This window comes from Elgaria multicarinata, chromosome 1, assembly GCF_023053635.1.
Source record: "Elgaria multicarinata webbii isolate HBS135686 ecotype San Diego chromosome 1, rElgMul1.1.pri, whole genome shotgun sequence".
Classification (NCBI taxonomy): Eukaryota; Metazoa; Chordata; class Lepidosauria; order Squamata; family Anguidae; genus Elgaria; species Elgaria multicarinata.
Genome location: NC_086171.1, coordinates 56,413,971 through 56,434,592, shown reverse-complemented (window position 1 = coordinate 56,434,592; position 20,622 = coordinate 56,413,971). Strand labels below are relative to the sequence as shown.

General features: G+C 41.0%; 1 protein-coding gene across 2 annotated transcripts in view; it reads right to left on the bottom strand.

The window, feature by feature from the left end:
* Positions 1 to 546: 546 nt before the first annotated feature.
* Positions 547 to 20,622, bottom strand: part of SCRN1 (secernin 1) — a 33,544-nt gene continuing 13,468 nt past the window's right edge. For both annotated transcript variants that reach the window (XM_063128663.1, XM_063128670.1), the window contains exons 3-9: positions 18,025 to 18,206; positions 11,221 to 11,423; positions 8,038 to 8,232; positions 6,717 to 6,882; positions 3,756 to 3,936; positions 2,499 to 2,658; positions 547 to 1,482 (exon numbers count right to left, since the gene is read on the bottom strand). In XM_063128663.1, coding sequence (XP_062984733.1) covers positions 2,500 to 2,658; positions 3,756 to 3,936; positions 6,717 to 6,882; positions 8,038 to 8,232; positions 11,221 to 11,423; positions 18,025 to 18,206 — 1,086 coding nt within the window. In that variant the 3' untranslated portion in view covers positions 547 to 1,482; position 2,499. The remainder of the gene's footprint in view (positions 1,483 to 2,498; positions 2,659 to 3,755; positions 3,937 to 6,716; positions 6,883 to 8,037; positions 8,233 to 11,220; positions 11,424 to 18,024; positions 18,207 to 20,622) is intronic.

Genomic DNA, 20,622 nt, shown 5'->3' with positions numbered 1-20,622 from the left:
GGCATTTGATATTTTTAGGGACAGAAATGACTCAAGGAAGTGTGTGGTTATAATTGGATACTCGGGCTGGGATGGAGACATTTGTGACCATGCTGATCTTAAGCCAACTTTAAATGGAGCCTATTACTCTGGGAATGCAGCAACAGGCATATTGCTCCTTGGACAAAAGCACAGACACTGTAGGGGACGACTCTACATTCTGGAAGCTATATGATGCAGCAGCCACCTCAAAGCCACTGTGGGGGCTTTCCAGAGAAGCTCCATGTTTTAAAAGTTGGGGACTTATCCCCAACTTTTTAGGATGCAGCGAGGCGAACATGGCCCTTCAGTTGTCTGACCTCGCTCCCTCTTCAATGCGGAGGTGTGGCGGGGTGGATGGCAAGCCCTGATTGGTCGTCATCAGTCCAGGCAGGGGGTGGGCCCAGCTGCTGGAAACCCAGCACTTTCATTGCATGCTGGGGTTAGCTGCCGCAACCCCGATGCAGCAAAAGCATGGGGTTTTGCTTATCGCGGTGACAACATGCCGCCGTCTAGGCAGTCCCATAGTCTCACATGCAAGTAAAATCTAGTCAGTGTTAGCAAAGTTGTACAGACTTACAGTTAGCAATGACAGCTCTAAAGAGAACCATTTGAACGTGAGCCCTCTTGACTTTGATAGAACCTAGAAATAAGTATGCGTAAAGTACTACTTGTTTTAGGAACAACTTCAGTGAAACCTGTATAAACTTTTCTTCAGCGGCTTCCAGCTGGGCGTTGTAACATGAGGAGTGGTCCTTATTTGCAGTCACTGCATCAGTACTATTCAGAGATACAGCTGGGGGGGAAATGGGTTATGCAAACCCAACAGCACAGCTTGATATGCAGTAGTATGGAATGGGGCAGCAGAAGCAAGAGACACAGTTATTTTTCCAAGATGTACACAAGTGATGCGGTATGAAACTCGGTAGACCTGAATCCTACTCACTAGAATTAGAACGTGAGAAGCTATTCCATTGCTGAAGGGACTAATAAGCAAAGGACCAATTTTCAACTCAATATTTCTTGGTGGTAAAGCTCTTCTTCTACACACATGCATCCAATACATTTTTCCTTTGCAACTCTATGCACACACAAAAACAACTGAGAAGAGAAATTATTGCAGGGACTTGTTTGATTTGAAAGGCAATATTGAGAATTATATGGCCTTGGCTCACTCATTGGTTTAAGTTTTGTTGCCCAAACGAATCAAAACATTCTCCATTACATTAGCCAGCATGCACACAGTAATTGAACCAGTCAGTGAATGCTCTCTTTTAACAACACACACAGGACAACACATGATGAAAAAAGGGAAAGGAATGCGTTAACCGGATACAGCTACTGAGGAATATCTCTAAAAAGATGAAAATTTCCTCCCAAATTCAGCAATATGGCGAGATTCTCTTTCAAGGCTTGAAGAGCTTTATGGTCTTCTTATGCAAAGGCGAACAGTGTCTATGGTCACTGAAACAAGAAAAAGTAACAGACTTAGTATTCACCATTAATTACAAATGCAATTCAAAATGCAAGCTGAATATGCAGATGTAGGAGTATCCAAAACCATTCATACTGACTCAGCAAAATAACCACAACCCCTAAAAAAACGAGTTCTTATGCAGATTTGTGCCAAAAGAGGCAGCTCAAACATCTCAGCTGACTTATCTCTACCTATAAAGCTGAAAGTATGTATGTGGGTTTGTATGTCCAGAAATGTTTATTCACTTCCATATGAGCTACAACCTTAAAATTTGGGGTGCAATGTGCCAACCCCCCCCCCAAAAACAGAATTTCTGTGGTTGAACTATTTTTAAAAGATTAAAAACAAATCGTAGGCTGATGCCTGCAACTCCCAGCATACCTACATCGCACATGGCTTCGTGGGCAATCTTGCAAGACTGTTTAACTGCTACACATGTCAGCATGTCTTGGATGGAGCTGCCGGCATCCACTAAGATCCACTTCCCTGAGCTCCTGCACAGGACACAGCTCTGCCGTTGGCCGCCCTGAGGTAGTTAGCAGGGGCTGTTGACTGCAGCCCCAATATGCTCATACATGTGTCTTGGACTGCAGGAGTCACACCAGGTAGTACAACCCACCTTGCTTGGGCTTCCTGTGACACAGTTCTGGGCTTTGGATCGCAGCTCCAAGCAGGTAAGAGCAGCCCCAAAGAGGAGCTGATGGTCGGGCTGGAGCATTGTTTGGGGCATGGAGTGGTAGCCCTGTCCACCTTCTTCCCCCTTCCTCTGCATGTATGAAACGGTCTCTTGTGTGCAGGCCCAAATAGCCATGTGTCCAGACACACCCACATAATCCAGCATGGATCAGAATCAACAAAATTACATCAGAGACATTTATCTTATTTTTTAAATAAACCTTATTCGGGGGCTCAAGCAATGCCAGGTATATCAGCTCATACTTCTATAAAAATAGCAACTGATGTGAACATATGAAAATGAGATGAGAATATGAGAAGGACTCACTTCACTTGAAGAACTTAATTTCTGTATCGACACAGTCATAGAAAAGATCCTCTACTTCAGAAGGATCAAGAACCTCTGAACTGGTAATGATGCTCTCCATGGCTTCCAAACCTTGTTTTTCAAGGTCTAACATGGTTCTTCGTAGCTTCTGACCTTTTTCCTATGAGAACCAATAGCCAACATAAAAAGCTGTTGATGTGACTAAAGTCTTGATTCTACAGAATGTGAAAATGTGCAGGTGCATCCACATGTAAATCCACATGATTTACTGTGTGTTATATATAACTGGCATGGTAGTTACACCATGGCCCAGCAGTAAGAACCCTGGCCTTTTGAGTTCAGAATGGGCTCACACTTTTCAAGCTTTTTCAGAAAATGTTAGCCCAGCCATTAAGAACAGAAACTCCTCCCTAATTCTTTTGCAGTCCCCTTTTTTCCTCTTCAAAACTTCCAGCATCAGCAGTTGTGGGTGGAGAGTATAAAGAGCATGTCTACTTCCTGGGCCTTCCATTAGGCCCCAAAAGCTTACCAACAAAAAGTTTCCAATATCTGGGAATAACAACTTGTCAGGACTTTTGGGCCCTTAATAAGAACTCCAACTTCTAAAGACAACTTCCTGTTGGTAAGGCTTTGAGGCCTAGTGAACCCCAAGAAAGTCTCCTTCCTTTTCATGGTCCGCCACCACTACTGCTATATGGTACATTTGGGGTTAGTGGGGTAGGGTTATGAGCCAAGAAGAAAGTTTGGCTTGGATCGTAAGAGACTTGTTATTTCCAAACTAGGGGTGGGTGAGGGGGTTGTAGTTTCTAAATCCTAATTCTGAAATTTGACATCACTCTAAAATCTTAAACATTGTGATGTCCAAAAAAATATGAAAAACGGCAAAAAAATCTTTATATTGCCTTTTTTAGCCTAATTAGTTTGTTAAAAAAAAATGGCACCTTAAGAACAACAAATATATTTGACATCAGTTTTTTGTGGGGGAGACACACCATGATGCCAAAATGGACAGATACATAACGGTTGAGTAGAGGGAGGAGAAAAATCTTTTTTTAAAAAAAAACACCCAAAGTGCTATCAATCTGCTAAGCAATGCAGGAGACTGTACTAAGTGAGTCACATTACCATACAGAGCACAGATGAATACAAGAATACAATATTTGTGATATATATCATCCAGATTTTAACTGGATATTGAAGGTCATCTTTTCCCCATCCCACTAGCTGCTTCCTTTAGGTGACAGCAACAAACCTTACCTCATCAGTCTCTATGACATATCGGGCCCACTCATGTGCCTTGTACAACTCATGCCTGCGGTCTGGTTTCTCCTGGAACCGGGGGATTTTTTTCACAGGATCATCACTACCAAAAATGGGTGACTGAACTTTTGGTACTAATTTCACATCATCAGCAAAGATAAAAGGTTTAAATATGGACCTGAAAAAGATCAGATGCAGCACCAATAAGTAATGATGGGCATCGTTTGTATGATCACCTAGCAGTTTGTTGTGCATTTAAAAAAAGACATATCTCTACAAACTTGGATGCATAAATTGGGTAAATTAATTGAGTCATAAGAAACAGAGGCATTCACAGAAATGCAAGGCTATAAGCCTGAAGAAAGAGTGCCTTTACTTTTCAAAATGTAAACTACATTAATTCCTTCTAAATGTTCACGTTTTAGGGATTCACTTTACTTTGACTGTCAGGGATCAAACCATTAGTTGTACCGTTTTGCCACTGCACTGCACTCCTTAAATTACACAGAGAACCTCTTTATGCCATGAAAAGTATCTCAGCAAATAAATAGGATTTTAATCCTGAAACATTCTACTTGGATCTCAACAACTGGAGTAAATACATCCTCTGTTTAGCAATATTTAAAAGGCAACACTGCTATTTTTGGGAGAAGTCTTTACACATATTCAAAGTGATTGATATTAAAGTATTTTCTGTCCCTTTTATTCTGGAACTTCTGTGATACCTTAGGCAAGATCTGTAACACATTTTCAGTGAATAGGGAAGAATTAGCACCAGGAACTATTTTTTTTTTAAAAAAAAGGAAAAGCGCTAAAGCTTTTTAAGATAGATTTTGTACATTTTTACTAAAGGCAAACTTCCAATGTTTTCAATACACACAAATTACAGTGCAATGAAAGGGCCAGAATACTGGGGGTGTCTCTAAACGAGTGATTTATAGCATGCTCACGGGTCAATTACATGACGCTGTGAATGACCAGGATGTCTCCTGCTGTATTGTTACAAATTCAGCCATGAAAAGAATGACTTTTAAAGTGATATCCTCTTCTGCCACTAGATGGCGGTGGAATAATAGTACGCCTCCTAATCTGCCTTGTTTTAATCATTATTATGGTAAGAATTATTCAAGTATAACATATGGCTTTCCTTAAGAAGTAAAAAACGTAAGTTAAATTAATTCTACTGCTTTCTGCTGATCCTTTTTTTCTTTTTGATTCCTTTTATTTATGGAAAATATATTAAAGGGCTTGCTTTTACTCAGAATCCTTGTTCCATTATCAAAGCCATTACTCTGAACAAGCAATAACGCCACAATGAGGATGATTAAAGGATAAGACCTACTGTATGGCATGCTAATGAAGAACTATTGATCTTTTCATCAAGATTTGCAAAATGGCTGCTATTTTCCCATATACTTTAGGGAGTTTATTGGAATTATCATCAACTGCAATCAGTAGAAGAGCTGTAAACCCTTGCCCTGAAAATGACAAGAATGATCCAAACAATTGTATCGACAAAAAGACAAACACTGCTTAGGAAATGATGAATCAAAGGTGACTCACTAACATAAATACACTAGGATTGTACCCAAAATAGATTTTAGTGCAGGAGGGGTACTATGGAAAGACCACCACATTCACATTCCCTTCTTGAAGGAAACCTGTATAGGTATACATCTGCCAGTAAAATACTCTTCATTCCACATTCTATTAGTAGTCTTATCCACACTTAAAGCACTAGCAACTATATAGATTACTAGGCAACACGGGAGACATGGAGGTGTACAGAATTATGCATGGTGTGGACAAAGTGAATAGGGAGACATTTTCTCCCTCATAATACTTGAACCCAGGGTCATCCCAAGAAGCATAGTCTCTTCCCACAGTGCATAGTTAAACTATGGAATGTGCTACCGCAAGATGTAATAAGGGCCACTAATTTGGATGGCTTTAAAAGGCGATTGGACAAATTCAGGGAGGATAAGGCTATCGATGGCTACTAGTCCTGATGGCTATATATTACCGCCAATATCAGAAGCAGTATGCCCAGGTACACCAGTTGCTAGGGAACATAGGCAGAAGGGTGCTATTTGCACTTGTGTCCTGCTTGTGGGTTTCCAACGGGTAGCTAGTTGGCCACAGAAAGCTGGACTAGATGGACCCTCAATCAGATCCAACATAACTCTTGTGTTCTTTAGTGGAACTTTTTAAATGAAGCCTCATGTCAAAATTTCTGGTCAGGGTGGGGAAGGGCTCTGGCAGAGAAGAGAGTTTAATGAACTATTTTGCATGCAGCTTACAGCATACAATAGGCACAGTATGCTGATGAACTTTTAATAGAATGCAACCATGGCTGTCAGACTCAAGATGGAAAATGGAAGAGTGATAAGCAGCCCTGGTGCAGCAGAATCTACTGCTGGAAATCTTGCTGAGTCAACCTGGCTTTCAGTCCATCAAAGACAGAGGGCCACATGCTATTATGGTTACAACATTGAAACTGGTGAGAACAGTTAGCTAGTGTGTGCATCTGCCTTCCAAACCTGCCTTTGCCCACATAGGGCTCATCTACACCATGCAGGATATTGCACTATGAAAGTGGTATATACAGCCACACCAAACAGGATACAGCGGTATAAAAGTGATATATGGTGTATGTCAATGGGCCCCAACAGCTGTCAGTGCACTTCAATACCATTATAAAGCAGTAGTGTGGCTCCTGCCTTTTATATACCACTTTCATAGTGCAATGTCCTGCTTGGTGTAGATGAAGCCATAGATGTACAGCACTAGTGGTAGAAATGGAGCCAGGCAAACAAGAAACTATTTGAATGTTTCCCTACACTGATTAACTTTATATCAATGAATTTAGCTTATTAGAGAAGTTTTTAAGAATAAAATTAGGAGGTAATTCTTGAGACACAAAAAACTAGTGGCACGATACCAGGCACTCCAATATACCTCGATGGGTCTGGTGTGCCAGTGAAATAATGGATGCACGGTGAACTAAGGTTTTGAGATAATACAGACACCATGCTCGCTGTAGTAAGAAAAGACTCCGAATCCACACATATACCGCCAGCCTTATCACGCAGGATGTCAATCACTGATTGCACAGTGATGTTGCCTGGAAAAAAAATCAGAAGCAGGAGCATGAACAGGACATAAACCTTGAGTAGGTAATAAGTTAGGAACTAGACTATAACTAGGGTGAAGGCAAAATGGAGGAACCCAGTTTTTACCCCAAAATGCCACTTTAAAGGAGGCCATACAGAGTGCAAGAGGATCTATGAACCCCCACCCTGCCGCACACTTTGTTATCGAGATGGGAGGGAGATCACACTTTGCATATTTGTTCAACACTGCCTCCTTTTTTAAGTACCTACAACTATTCAAAGAAGGCAATTTGCAGCAAGATGTCCAGCATGATCCTCCTACCCTCCTGGCAAGTGATTTGCCATGAGAGAGGAAAGGAAATGCAATTCACAGGTAAAGGTTGTTTTTCCTTTCAGAGAAAACATCTTCATGCCTTCACCTTTCACTAATAAAAACAAATACCATGAAAATTCAATGCAACCCTATTTATTTATTTAATTTTATGTTGCACCCTTCACCTACCAAGTACCTGGGATCATGTGCAATAAAACATAACATTAATACTTATCATAAAACCAAGAAACACGGGAACAAAAACCATACCATGCAATAAAATTTAAGTACAGCATTAAAACGGAAGAACAACATAAAACATTACACAGGATTAAAATCCCCACAGAGTGGAACAATCCTCAGTGCCTACCGAAAGCAAAATCTCCCTCTCATGAAGGAGTTTGAAGATTAGGGTGCTCCTGCAGAAAAGGCCCTGTCTAGTATACTCATCAACTTGGCCTCTGTAGTTGGTGGGATTTATAACAGGACATCTGATGATGATTAAATTATTGGCAGGCTCATATGGAAGGAGGAGGTCCTGCAGATACCCTGGCTCCAAACCGTTAAGAGCTTTGTAGGTCAAAATCTTTGAATTGTGCATGGAAACAAACTGGAAGCCAGAGAAGTTGATCTACAAAGTTCACCCTTCAAAGTCCACCGCATTTTGCACATATCTTCTCCCTAGAATATCCTCAACAAATGCCTATATGATTCATTTCAAGAAGGTATTCTACAGGAGTGGGAGGAGTTTATAGAAGAAGCAAAGTCAGAAGCTCTCGTCATACTTTAATCTACAAACGAAATTATAAAAATCGGTTGCAGGGAAGGTGGGGAGAAGAGATCCTCTACTTACCTTCTTGCTTTTCTAGGCTCTCCTTCCCTATACAACAATCTGAATGATTATCCACTTGAGAAAATACTTGAGCGAAGTTGAACTCCGTATCTGTGGTCCACCATCCTTGACTTTCTGCGTAACTTCTAAGCTCAGAATGCTCTGCATCAATTTTTGTGGTTAAGCAAAGCTGGTTGCAGATGCATTTTACTCCCTCTATGAAAAAAGTCGTACCCGAAGGAGAGTTAAATAAATAGTGGGACACTCATGCAATTCATTAAATAATTAAAAACTTAAGCTAAATCCATTTTGCATCCAGTAATGTCAGGTCAACTAGGAATACAGATAACATCATGGATTAGTAGAAGACTCACTCTGTAGAATGTGCAAAGCAATGGTGAATTGCCATTCTCAGGATCACTACTGTCAGAGTTGAATACTCTTGATGTATTTGTAAATAACTTGCATTAGACATCGTTTTACCAAACTGTCTTACAAAAAACATTACGCTAATAGAGAGAGCTGAAGAAGAGAAGTAGTTGCTCTTAATATTACGATGCCAGGAGTAACTCCTCTCTATCCCTGACCTCAATAGCTGTCTGAGCCAACACAATGGCCCGGTTCACACATTAATGGTAACCCAGGATTTAGTATTATATACATGAGAAGGGATGTCCCTGCAAGAAGCACCAGACTTGAGCACTTCCCCCTCCCATGCAGCCAGAAGAAGAAAAAAGCCAGAATTTAGTTTCACTAGCAGACTCCTGGGTTTTCCTTACCTGTGAACTATTGTGGTTAAAAAAAACCCATCAAACCTTGGATTGTTTTTCTGGTTTATTTATCAATTCACTATAGTTTCTTTTATAGTTTCTTTTTAAACCACAATTCCTGGTTTGCACACAGAGACAAACCAGGCTAAAGCGAAACAAAATTGTGGTTTATTCCTCCTCCTGGTCATACAGGCTCATTGTTACTCATGCATGTAATGCTAATTTATGGCTTAGTGTTACATGTGAACCTTCAGTTTACCTCCTAAAAGATCAACATTCAAGACCACACGGGCACAAGAGGTGAGATCAAACTATACTTGTACATCAAACTATATGTAATCAAACTATACTTGTACATAGGGTTGCCAGTTTCGCCCGCCCCCCCCCCCCCGAAATGGTGCCTGTATTTTTAAAAGCAAGGAAGTAGGCTGCACTGATCTCTTTGTCCATCTTCCTTTTCTACCTCCCATTACTAGTAAGGTCCCCATTTTGACCTAGAGCAGGTGGAGGGGTGGGGAGGTAAAGACACTAGAGGAGAAGCAAAGTGGGAGATGCAGTTGTGCTTTACAGCTGAGTTGGTGCAAGAATCATGAGTTCTTTCTCCAGCACTTCTTGACGGCGGGGGGAGAGAGAGAAACCAAAGTGGCTGGTTTGCACTTCATACTAATCAAATAAAAAAATGGAAGGTCTGTTGTTTCTTTAGCTGCTCTCCCTTGAAGTAGGAGTGATCAGGCAGTGTGAACCAGCACACTACCTCATTCGCGATCACCCAGAATTAAAATTCCAAGTTATTGTGATGTGCAAACCAGGTCAATGGTAATGGCTCTTCAAGCTCTTAGGCAAATATTTTCACCATTCCCTGCTACTCGATCCTAACTGGATATGGAAAGTGCCAAACAATTATCCATCGCAGTGCCAGGCACACTCCAACATTGAAACAGATCTCCCTCACCTTCCACGTTCCTTTCAATGGGGGGCCCAATCCATGTACCATTCATAGCAATGGACTGAAGCGTACAAACTACGTATGCAGAAGCACCATGTGTGATATGTGGATGTACCTTTAAGAGGCCTGCAGCTGCTAAGTCACCAGGTCCTCATCGAAGGCCTGTGTGGGGCTTCTGTTTCATGCACTTTGTGGCATGGGCCTTGCTGCAGGGAGTTTGGTGTGTCACTGTTCCAGGAAGTTTCAATAATAAAGGAATCCAGAAAGGAAAAGGCTCTGAAGTTATTGCCCGGTAGTCCAGGGGCAAGCGGCAGGCTGAGCAGGTAAGCTCACCCCTATGGTCCCTATGCTTGAGGGATACCACACCATGTGAGAATCAGTGTACACAAAGAACTCTGGCCTGGGTGATAAGAGTTAAAAAGATAATGGTTGGGTCCCCATTTAGTCACACTTAGATCAGCATCAGCTAAACTAAGTTCCATCAGTGGGTCTGCTCCAAGTATGGCTAAAACTCAGTCCAGCCCAGAGTCGTTTGCACAATCTATAGGAAAATGTAAAGGCTTTCCATGAAGAGAGCAGAACAAATTTGCACATGGAAGACCAATTTGATTCTGTGCCATTTTAAAGGTCAGTAAATATCAGGGACAATGAGAAACGGCTGTGAAAATGTCAGTGTGTCACAGAGCTTTGGATTCAAGGTACGGATATCCAAGAAATAGGCAGAATTAGCTCTCTGTGTGTGCATATCTGTATAAACATACTTCTGCATGTGGAAGAGAAATATGAATGGATATTTTTGACACATGAAACCCGTGTGAAGGGGGGGAAACAAACAGAGAACTGATTGCCTTATGCAGAACAAGCATTCTAGATTATGACCCAAAACTCAACCAGCCATCATAACAGTACTCTCAGAAATTGCCTCTGATAAGCAAAAAGCAGGAAGGAACAGCTCTAAAAATAACAAATAAATAGATATAGCAGATTCAGCCTCTTGTCTCCTCCCATATATACCTACCCAGACCCTAAGATAATTTTCTGAGGCCCTTCTTGAGGTGATCCCATTGAATCAAGTGAGGCAGGTTACTACTAGAACAGAGGGCCTTTTTGATAGTGGCACCTAGCTCATGGAATGCCTACCTCAGAAATATTCACCTGCTGCCTATTTTGTGTTCTTTTCAGTGCTAGGTAAAGGCCTTATTTATTATCCCAGACTTTTTAGTCTTAAAAATGTGTTCGTGCTTACAAGAAGTGCTTTAATCTATCTGAGATCTTTTGCCAGTTTTATTCCTCAGTTTTATATTTTGTTGATTTAACCACTATCTAGAAATCACAGAGAGAACTTCAGTTATAGGGAAATATAGAAATGTAGTAAGCAATTTAAAAAACAACAACAACCCATGAATAACTCTTTACCACCATGGGAAATGTACATGTATTGCTTAGCTTCTTCATAAGTAGCAGCTTGGGATAAACATTAAAACCAACCTGTAATTTTTTCTGCAGCCCAGTATTTCCCAATAGTCTCTACTACCCACGCTTCTTTTCTGTCCACTATTAGATAACCAGTCTGGAATGCATGGCACAAATTCCCATCTTCATAGTAATTTCCACCTTGGCCATGCTCTTCCAACAGAGAGGCGATTACATCCAACGCTTCCTTAGCTGTTGCACCCCTTTCTAGACCAAGCCTGGGAAGAGGACCACAAAAAAAGCCACTTAATTACAGTAGCAGTGGAAGACCCTGGCAAGTTTAAACACTATGGCAAAAATAATGCCCTTTCCAAGTTCATCAACAGATGATATGAAATCTAAAGCAAACAACTATTTAGCTGCTATCTGTTCAATATGCTTCTTTATTGGTTTGGCATGTCATGAAATTAGCTTTTAAAGCCCCAGCTGCTGCCACTATGGGAGAGGTGTTATGATGTGTCAGCTTCAGTTATAGGTGGAACTAGATGTTATGAGAGGAACACACTGCAAATCTGGGAGAAGGGAGATGTGGGGAGAAGGCAATTAATCCTTCCACTTGCCCGCTAATACTTCCGTGCTATTTTTTTTTAATGGACCCCAAATCTAAAGAAAGATCAACTGTAGGATAACCAGCCAGGGGGAAGAGCCATTTTTGCAGGGTAGAATTGACAGGAGCAAGAGTACAACAGACAGTCTACAATTGAGCTTGATATAAAAATCAGCCATACAATTCAGAAATTACAAATCAAAATAACTCTATAGTAATCTCTCTCTCACACACACACATAGCTTCAATAGCAGTAGAGCAAAACAAAATTAAATCCTCTCTATTGCTAACTAGAGAGTTCTTGCTTATCTCTGAGGTATGTGGGTATTGTGTGTTTAAAATTGGGATTGTAGCATGCAGGGAGGGAAGGCCATGCCAAATAGCAGCTTCGTGGGGGACTTTTGATCAGGACCACGACATAGCTAATGAGAGATGACCCCAAGGTTACAAGATTTGGAGAAAGGTGGGACCATAGCTAGCCTTAAAGGTCTGTGGGGGTGCTGCCAAAAAAGTACAGGGGCAGTTCATCTGGTTTGCAGGCCTTTTAAAGACAAAATTATAAACCGTTTGTTAAATTATTTGTAAAATAATTAGGGGGCAATAGAAAATTTAGGGGAGAGGGCAGGCCCTCCCAGCGCATCCCTGGCTACAGGCCTGGAGAAAGGTACGACAACATTATTTCTTACAGTGATCGAAAATAAGAAACGTTTAAGTTTATTAAATACAGCATCTCTTCAAGAAGTGTCTGTTATCCTGCTGGCAGAGGGGCTGCCATGCCTGCTTGGTGAGGAAGAAATGAATTGTTATTCAAGCATGAGCTCTGAATTTTTTGAACTTTCAAAATGTTCTGCATGTCTACACTGCTCAAGCTTCAGCTTAAAACAAAAATGAGCAAAATCGGTCCAATAGCTCTCGGGTAATAAGCCTTACACTATAGCATTCTTATATAAGATTCCCAGCATAGTTATTTGTTACATTTCTTATTAATAATATTAATCTAAAGTATATTTTACTGATGGACACTTATGCTCAGTTTCCTGACAGTAAATGTGCATCCTTGATGGTTTGGGTTTTGTTCTATAGAGTCCTGTGTTAGTCATTTAATGTAGTTCTAATCTATTCAGATAATAATTACAAATTTACTTTGTTTACTTTTAAAAGTTTTTAAATATAATGATAATTTTATGAGCAAAATAAGTTATACATAAATTAACTTTAGGAACACTCTATATTTCTAAAGTAGCCTCCCCAGCCTGGTGCCCTCTGGACGTTTTGGACTACAGTGCCCAGCATTCCTGACCGTTGGCCATGCTGCCTGAGGCTGATGGGAACTGAAGTCCAAAATATCTGGAGAGTACCAGGTTGGAGAAGGCTGTGTTAAAGCAACAAAGTGACTTTTTACACATCTGAAGTCACTTTGTTGCATAAGACATCCTTCCCCAACCTGATGCCCTCCGGCGCTTAAAAAAATTATTGCTTATTTTTCTATTTCCCAACAAAATGTTGTTTTTTCCTGAAAAATCCCAGGTAATTCCCCCACCCCACCCCACGGCCTCAAAATTTCCAGAAATTTTACATCTCTAGCCAGGGCCAATATTAGAATGTACAGAGACGGTGATGCTATGGTGGTTCAAGAGAGGAGGTGGTTTTGCAGAGGGACAGAAGACCAGGCAGCACTGGCTTGAGAGAAAGAATGACAAAAAGTGCAAAGCCCAGCAGAGAGTAAAGAGAACCAACAGCAGGTATAATGTGGAGAGGGTGAATGGGAATAAATAAGAGACAAGACGGTGGATTCTTAAGTGAAAGGATGCTTGTATGGAAAATAAAGAGAGGGTAGTGATCCTTTAACAGCGTGAATAGAAGCTGCTGGGCCCCTATTTAGGATGAGGAACATGGATGAGGGAGGGGAAATGCATTTGAGAAATTTCAATTTAGCCAAGGACACATGGTGTTTTGTGTCAGAGAGAGAGAGAGATCAGAATTTCAGCCTCAATTGCTCTACCATAAATCATAATAGTCAAGCCTGGAGCTATCAGCAACGTTGGCTTATAATAAACTTATGCTACAACAAAAATCTGTATTGTTAATTTGATAGATCATAACATTTTCTGCTGCAAGGAAATATGTTGTACTTCACATCAGTCTTTCAATTTTTTTTCATAATTTGTACAGAAACAAATTAAACCCGAATATGGTCATAAAGCCAGGGAAACATTTGGTATGACATACACAGTGAGACACCTCAACATGGAGGACATAGGGTGGACCAGCCAAGAATTCTGTCATGCTGCAACTCACCTCAAATAATTTGGGGTGGCAATATTTAGGAGCCGAACACTTTGGTGATCATAAGTTAGTCTAGACCAGTCTCCCTTAATCTCATTAACATTGAACCTATTGAGATAACACACTAAACCATAGTGGTTAATCATTTTGAGCTAAACATTATGGCTTAGTGTGTCATGTGAACCATGACTTAGTGTGTTGTGTGAACCTTTCCTAACTATGGTAGCTAGATAGCCATGGTTTAAACACACTCACTAATCCTTTGCTATGAAAGGGTTACTGGCCTAACCATGACTTAGCATGATGATGATGATGATGATTTATTTCTTATCCGCTTCTCCATCTAGATCGAGGCAGGGAACAACAATAAGTATAAAATACTGATTAAAAACCTACTATATGCTGTTAAAACATCCCTAAAAGCATACTAAAAGCATACTAAAATTCCACTAGATAGGCCTGCCGGAAGAGATCAGTCTTTATAGCTTTCTTAATTGCTGAAAGACTGTTAAGTTGACAAATTTCAACTGAACAGGTTATTAGAATTAGTACATTTCAAATGTCCATAAATTTGTTTGATATTGGCCTGCAATTACCATTGATAACCATATCTGGACAACCATCAGTCAGATATGCTTTAGGGTGGATTCCTGCATTGAGCAGGGGGTTGGATTCGATGGCCTTATAGGCCCCTTCCAACTCCACTATGCTATGATTCTATGATAAATAAGAAATACAATCCACAACCCAGTCATGCTGGGGTATTTGGATATAAGACGATTTTCTCCTGTTTAAGTCAGTGCCTGTATCCTGCCCTATCTATGTTTGAAAAGCAAAACCAATTTGGGAATAATGAACATGGAAAATCTATAATGTTTACTGAATTTGACAGATAAACAATGATTCCATTATCAGAATCTTCTTTGGTAGGAAGATGGGAAAGAGGCACTTAACGGAATTAGGCAATATAATTCGAATGTCTTGCTTTCCAGCTATTCCAAATTAATACAACTACATTTTCACATATAATGGATTACAATGTGCAAGAACGTTTATGAGGCCTATGCATAAGTTTGTAATAGTTGAGAATTGTTTGTTCTCTCCAAGTGAAGGAAGTAGGCAAGAGAAACAAGAAGCTTGTTTAGAAGTCTTCCTCAGCAACTTGGGGAGTAAAGAGCAGGGCAGAAGAGCTTCAACAAGGCCCTACACCACAGTCTTCAGTCCCGTTTGCTCCTGTGCTAGAAACTGATTCAGCGCTATTTCCTTTCTACTCTTTCCTTTTTCAGTTTCTTGCCATTATAGTTCTCTCAACATTACGCTACTTCTACCGTACTATACAAATAGGGCTGGCCAGAGTAACCATGCCAATCACACTGGCATAGAATAAAATGGTTTTCCAGTGTTCATTTGCCAGCATTCAAGTGTTAGGCAAATGATTTCCATTGGAATGCATGCGCTGGAGTAGGCCAACAACAATTTAATTATTCTGAGCATATAAGTAGAGTTCTAAGCCACAGTAGGATGCTTTTAAAACGAAGGATAAAAAAAGAAACCCATGGGCTGGGCAGATCTACAAAATCGTAGCTCCTTTTTCAAGCACAGTAGAGGCTGTATTTTTGTTTTCTGCATCCTGGCTGTTCAGCAAATCAGTACTTAACACGAGTACCTGATATTACTTTAAGGAAAAGTCTAGTTTATAGCAAAATAGTTCATAGAATCATAGAATAGTAGAGTTGGAAGGGGCGTATGAGGCCATCGAGTCCAACCCCCTGCTCAATGCATTTCTCTTAAAACTACCAATGCAGTTGGTAGTTTTAAGAGAAATGAAAACAAATATCACATTCACAACTCATAATAGAAAGCCTAGATTGAAGGCTTGGCATGGCTTGCACCATAGGGAACCCTACGTAGAGCAAGTTGACCATTTGTTATGAAGAACTGGCAGGATATAGCGGAGAGCATAGCAACCTAAGAAAACTTTCTCCATTCAAAGGCATGGAAGTATAAAAGTATAGCTTCATCTAAGAGTGTAGGTGTCAGGATTGGGCCAAGCTCCCCGGTTTGTTTTCAGACTCTGATTCAGATTTGGAGGCAGAGCTAGAAGCAGCCCACCCAAGACTGGAAGTGGGGGGAAGGGGTCGGAATTCCCTGGGCCTATCCAGGAGTAAGGGATGAATCTTCCCAGGGGCTTATCAAACAGGAGGTCTGGGTTCAGAAACTGTCATCCCCCTCCCCATAGGAACTCAGCTTGTGTCAGAGGGGCAGGGAGCACCGGAACTGACAGACACCAGAGTTTGGTGCAGTTAAATGGGGGGAATTGAGAGGAGGTGGGAGGTCATCCACCAAATTGGCTGCCTGTCAGAAGGAGGCAGGTAAACATCTGGACATGGTAGGAAGCTGTCCATTTGAGTTGACAGTCAACTGCCCCCTTTGTTTAGCTTATTAGGCGAAACATTACAGGTGTAGAGAGGTGTTATTAGCTGAATAAAGTGTTTGTGGATTGCACAGAGAGTCTCTGTTTCCTTACTACACAGCGGGTGGGCTTAGCTATCCCTGACAGCAGGGGCTAGCCAACCTAGGAGTAAAGTAACTGAAGCAGGAGTCAAATAGTCTCTATAAGACTGCCACAGGATTCATCAGAATGGCTGTCACCTCCCATTCCCCAATGACGGTTTAGACCAAGTACTTCCGAATCCAAAGAAGGTGAAGAAAGAGGGACTGGCCAGCATCACCTCTGCAGTTCACCCCAAGACCGTTTAACTCTTCTTCTGCCCTGGATCAGAGTTCAGACTGGTGTGGTTAAGGAGCAACTTGCCAATTTGTCTCACTAAATTGCAGGACACAGGTTAAACTGGTTCTGCTATGAGCTGACTGAGTCAGATTGTTAAAGGCCAAGGGCTCTTGGAGCGGTTCACAAAGCTAAAAGTAGACCTGTGCTTGCTCTAGAAGCCAATCAGAGCTAACAGGAAGGCAGAACTGCCCATGGCTCTTTCGCTCCACCTTCCGCAACACACCCAACCAAGGCTTCTTCATTGTGTTTAATAGATTTGTATTTATGTTTGAATTATAATCCTACATTTTTTTTGTTAGCTGGCATCAGCACTGCTTTTAGTGGAAAGGTAGGATATACATTTAATTAAAAATAAACAAAACAATAGGGATGTTGGAGAAATCAGCAATGGAACCAAATGAGTTTGGATTTTTATGAGTTTAACCCATGGATTCCGCAGAAGACTGGCTTTTCTCCTGTTGGCTGGATTCCACGGACTTGCAGACACATTTTTTCTTACCTTCATAAGTTTTGTGCAAATTTTGTTGCAGAAAAATACACATTTTAGATGGGGGGACAACAACCAAAAATGTGCATTTAATCCATAGGCTAAAGTGTGAAAATGCACATTTTGGGGGTAGGATATGCACATTTTTGGGGGGGGATGCAGAAACTAACATAAATCTGACGATGGAACCAAAGGCGCCTGACAATCTATACAACACAGATGGAATAGATTTTAAACAATCCCTACATCCCTACAATACAATAAAATAATGATGTAACATGAAAGGAATCATGAGAGTTACAGAAACACAATGGAAGGGTGCAATCCTATGACGACTCGGCTGCTATCTCTTCCCATGATTAGCAAAAACTTAATAATGTATAATGCTCACTATACCGAGATTCTCAAGCTGAAAGGCAACTTCACATATGACAAGGTTAATATATGCAGCCCATATATTTATGCAAAAGTAATGCTAGTATTGCACTTAATGTACATAGGTGTACAAGTTTTCTCATATGCAGAGTGGCTCAAAGCAATGACATTATTAAAAGTACAGTTTGAGCTAAAGTATCTTGTGTAGTCTGTAAACGAATAGTTGGATAATCTCAATCATTGATATTTTGTACTAGTACTGCAGTTTCCTTGCTCAGGACATTTAATAAGACCAAATGACCGATCCAGAATGTAGTCATTAAAATCACCCACCTGACGAGATCCATTCCTAGAAGACCTTCCGTTTCAGAAGCTGGCTCTTTGGTGACAATGGCTTCATTCGCAATGAAGACTCCATGTTCATTGGCTCCCATTTCTGCCCCCCAGAGCCAGGAAGGTTTGCTCAATGCAACAGCATGTGTCTTGGACACCTGGTCAATCTCAATGTATGTGCACTACACAAGAAGGGAAAAGATCCTACTGAATCAAATGACATTGATCCAGGAAAAGAACAGTGTCACCATATTTACATGTTACCTTGGGAAGCTTTTTACTTACCCTAGGTAATCAAGCAATCAGCAATTTACAAAATTGTTCTTTTAGGACATGTCCGCATGTCATGCCAAACCATGGCTTAGCACAATGTGCATGAGGAGGTATGAGCCTGGTGCATCTTTATCCATCTCCCACGAGGCTGAGAGCAGGACTTTGAAAGACTTAACTTTTGGTTTTAGTTAACCCTTGATGCCATGTTGTGTGGGATGACAAATTGTATTTGTTAACACTATAGGCAGAATCTAATGCTGCAATCCATTAGTGAGCTGGCCACCGATTCTGGTCTGTGTGTGGCCAGCCCTCCCACTTCAAGTCCGTGTACAGATCCGTACCACTTGCAGAACAGCAATTTAGCACTTCCGGAGGCAAGCTGTGAAAAGCGGAAATACTCATTTCTAGAAGGATGAAGGTTGGTAGAGCTCACATAATGGAGCTCTGCTGACCTGACCTGACCCGTTCCAGAAATTAGCGCTTCCACTCATTTGGGGGCTTTGGTCAGCCCTAGGGTCAATTTTAAACAAGGTAACTTCAAACCATGGTTTCTGAAGCTGGCTTATAGAAATGAACTACAGTTAATAGGGGTGTGCCCTCCGTGACACTACTGCTGATGGGTGAGGGAGGGGTAGTTTTGAGATTGACATCTGTGGCTAACCAATAGCCACAGTCTCCTCCCTATCCCCCCCTCCAATCACAGTGTTTAGGGGTAGGGACTGCAAATGAAACACACCATTTTCCCCACCCTGGAACTCATTTGTTTGCTAGCTTGTGGAGCAAGAAAGAGTCCAAGTTCCACTCCCCATATGCACTTCATCTTCTCTCAAAATTGCTTGCAGAACTTTCAGAAACTAACCTACTACAAAAATCAAAGTCCCCCATGTGTGTCGAGTTGGTACCACGTGTTTAAATTATGTTTGCTGTGTATGAACTAGAATGAAGCTACAACCAATTTTCTTCACTTCTTGAAAAATTGATGCTGGCTGAAAGGAAGGTTTTAGGGAAAATGGCTCACATTATGAAAATAAGGAAAATTATTCCATGTAGATGAGTTGTCCCAAGAATTGATGATAACTGGCGGGTAGCGTAGAACCTTACAGTCTCACAAGCCAATATTAGGATATGGAAAAGAATCTTTTGCCAAAGGCTGATCTGTGAACTGCTAGTATGGATGCAACTCAGCTGTGCATAAAGTCAAGAGAAGAAGGGGCGGTGAGAGAAAAGTTTGCTAGTACTAGTATATCTCCTGTTTCGGAGACAGGACTCAAGTTTATATGCTTTGAAAAAATGTAAAAAATAAAGGTATTATATTTATGTTTGTTCTTGTCTGACCTCTCATAGGGAGAGCAACTCCCCCCATTTCACCCCATTAGAGCAAATTAGATCTCTATTTTTATAAACTGAAGATGCACAACTGTGCATCAGCAAAGATCCTGTTCAGTTTTGGCTCTGTGTGTGTGTGGGTTATTGCGGGGGGGTGGGTGTTTGAGGATTTTTTAAGAAAAATAATCCTAAAAATCAAGGTATGAAGGGATCTGATCTAAACTAGGCATTGCTAAAGCCCTACTTAAGAGCTACCAGGGTGCCAAGTTTCATCTCTTTATCTTTAAAAATGATGGGGATGTATGCATTTTTGTTAATTCCCATTGACGACAATACGGAGCAGTTTTTCAATGAGTAATCCAACAGTGCAAGGAGACAGAGCCACTCATCGGAGCTCCACCCCAAATTTCAGGGAGGAGCAGAACCACTCTGCACACCCCTAAAAGTTAATGTTGCCCACAATTCCAGATCTGGATGATATAGCAAATTAACTAAAAGCAGAAGCAAAGCTTCTGAAGTCCTTCTCCTGGCTATATGGGAGGAGGAAAGGGGGGGTGCATGGGCCTATGGCTCACTTCAGCTGATGCACATCATATTAGACCACAGTTTAGCGTGACATGCAAATGTACCCAGTATATCAGAGATCCCTCTCCAACCCAAGAAGATACGTGAGTCTAGCTGCCAATCTGTCCATGGTCATAAAGGATATCAGTGTTCTCACAGACATCCAGGACAGGCAGGTGTTAGTTAAGTTTAAAAAACTCACACCAAAAAAACATGTCACTTTCAGCAGACATCAGCATAAACTGGTAGCCTTGGTGGAAGAGCAATAAATGAATTTCCAGCAGTAAAAAAAGAAGTCAATTTGATTTTATAAAAGATCTTTTTATTAAATATACAACTGTCTAGGATAAACATGTTTTTTTTTTCACCTCTAATGACGCATATCTGTTCAAAATAAGTTAATAAGACTTTATAAGGGGAATGGCAAAGAAAGTA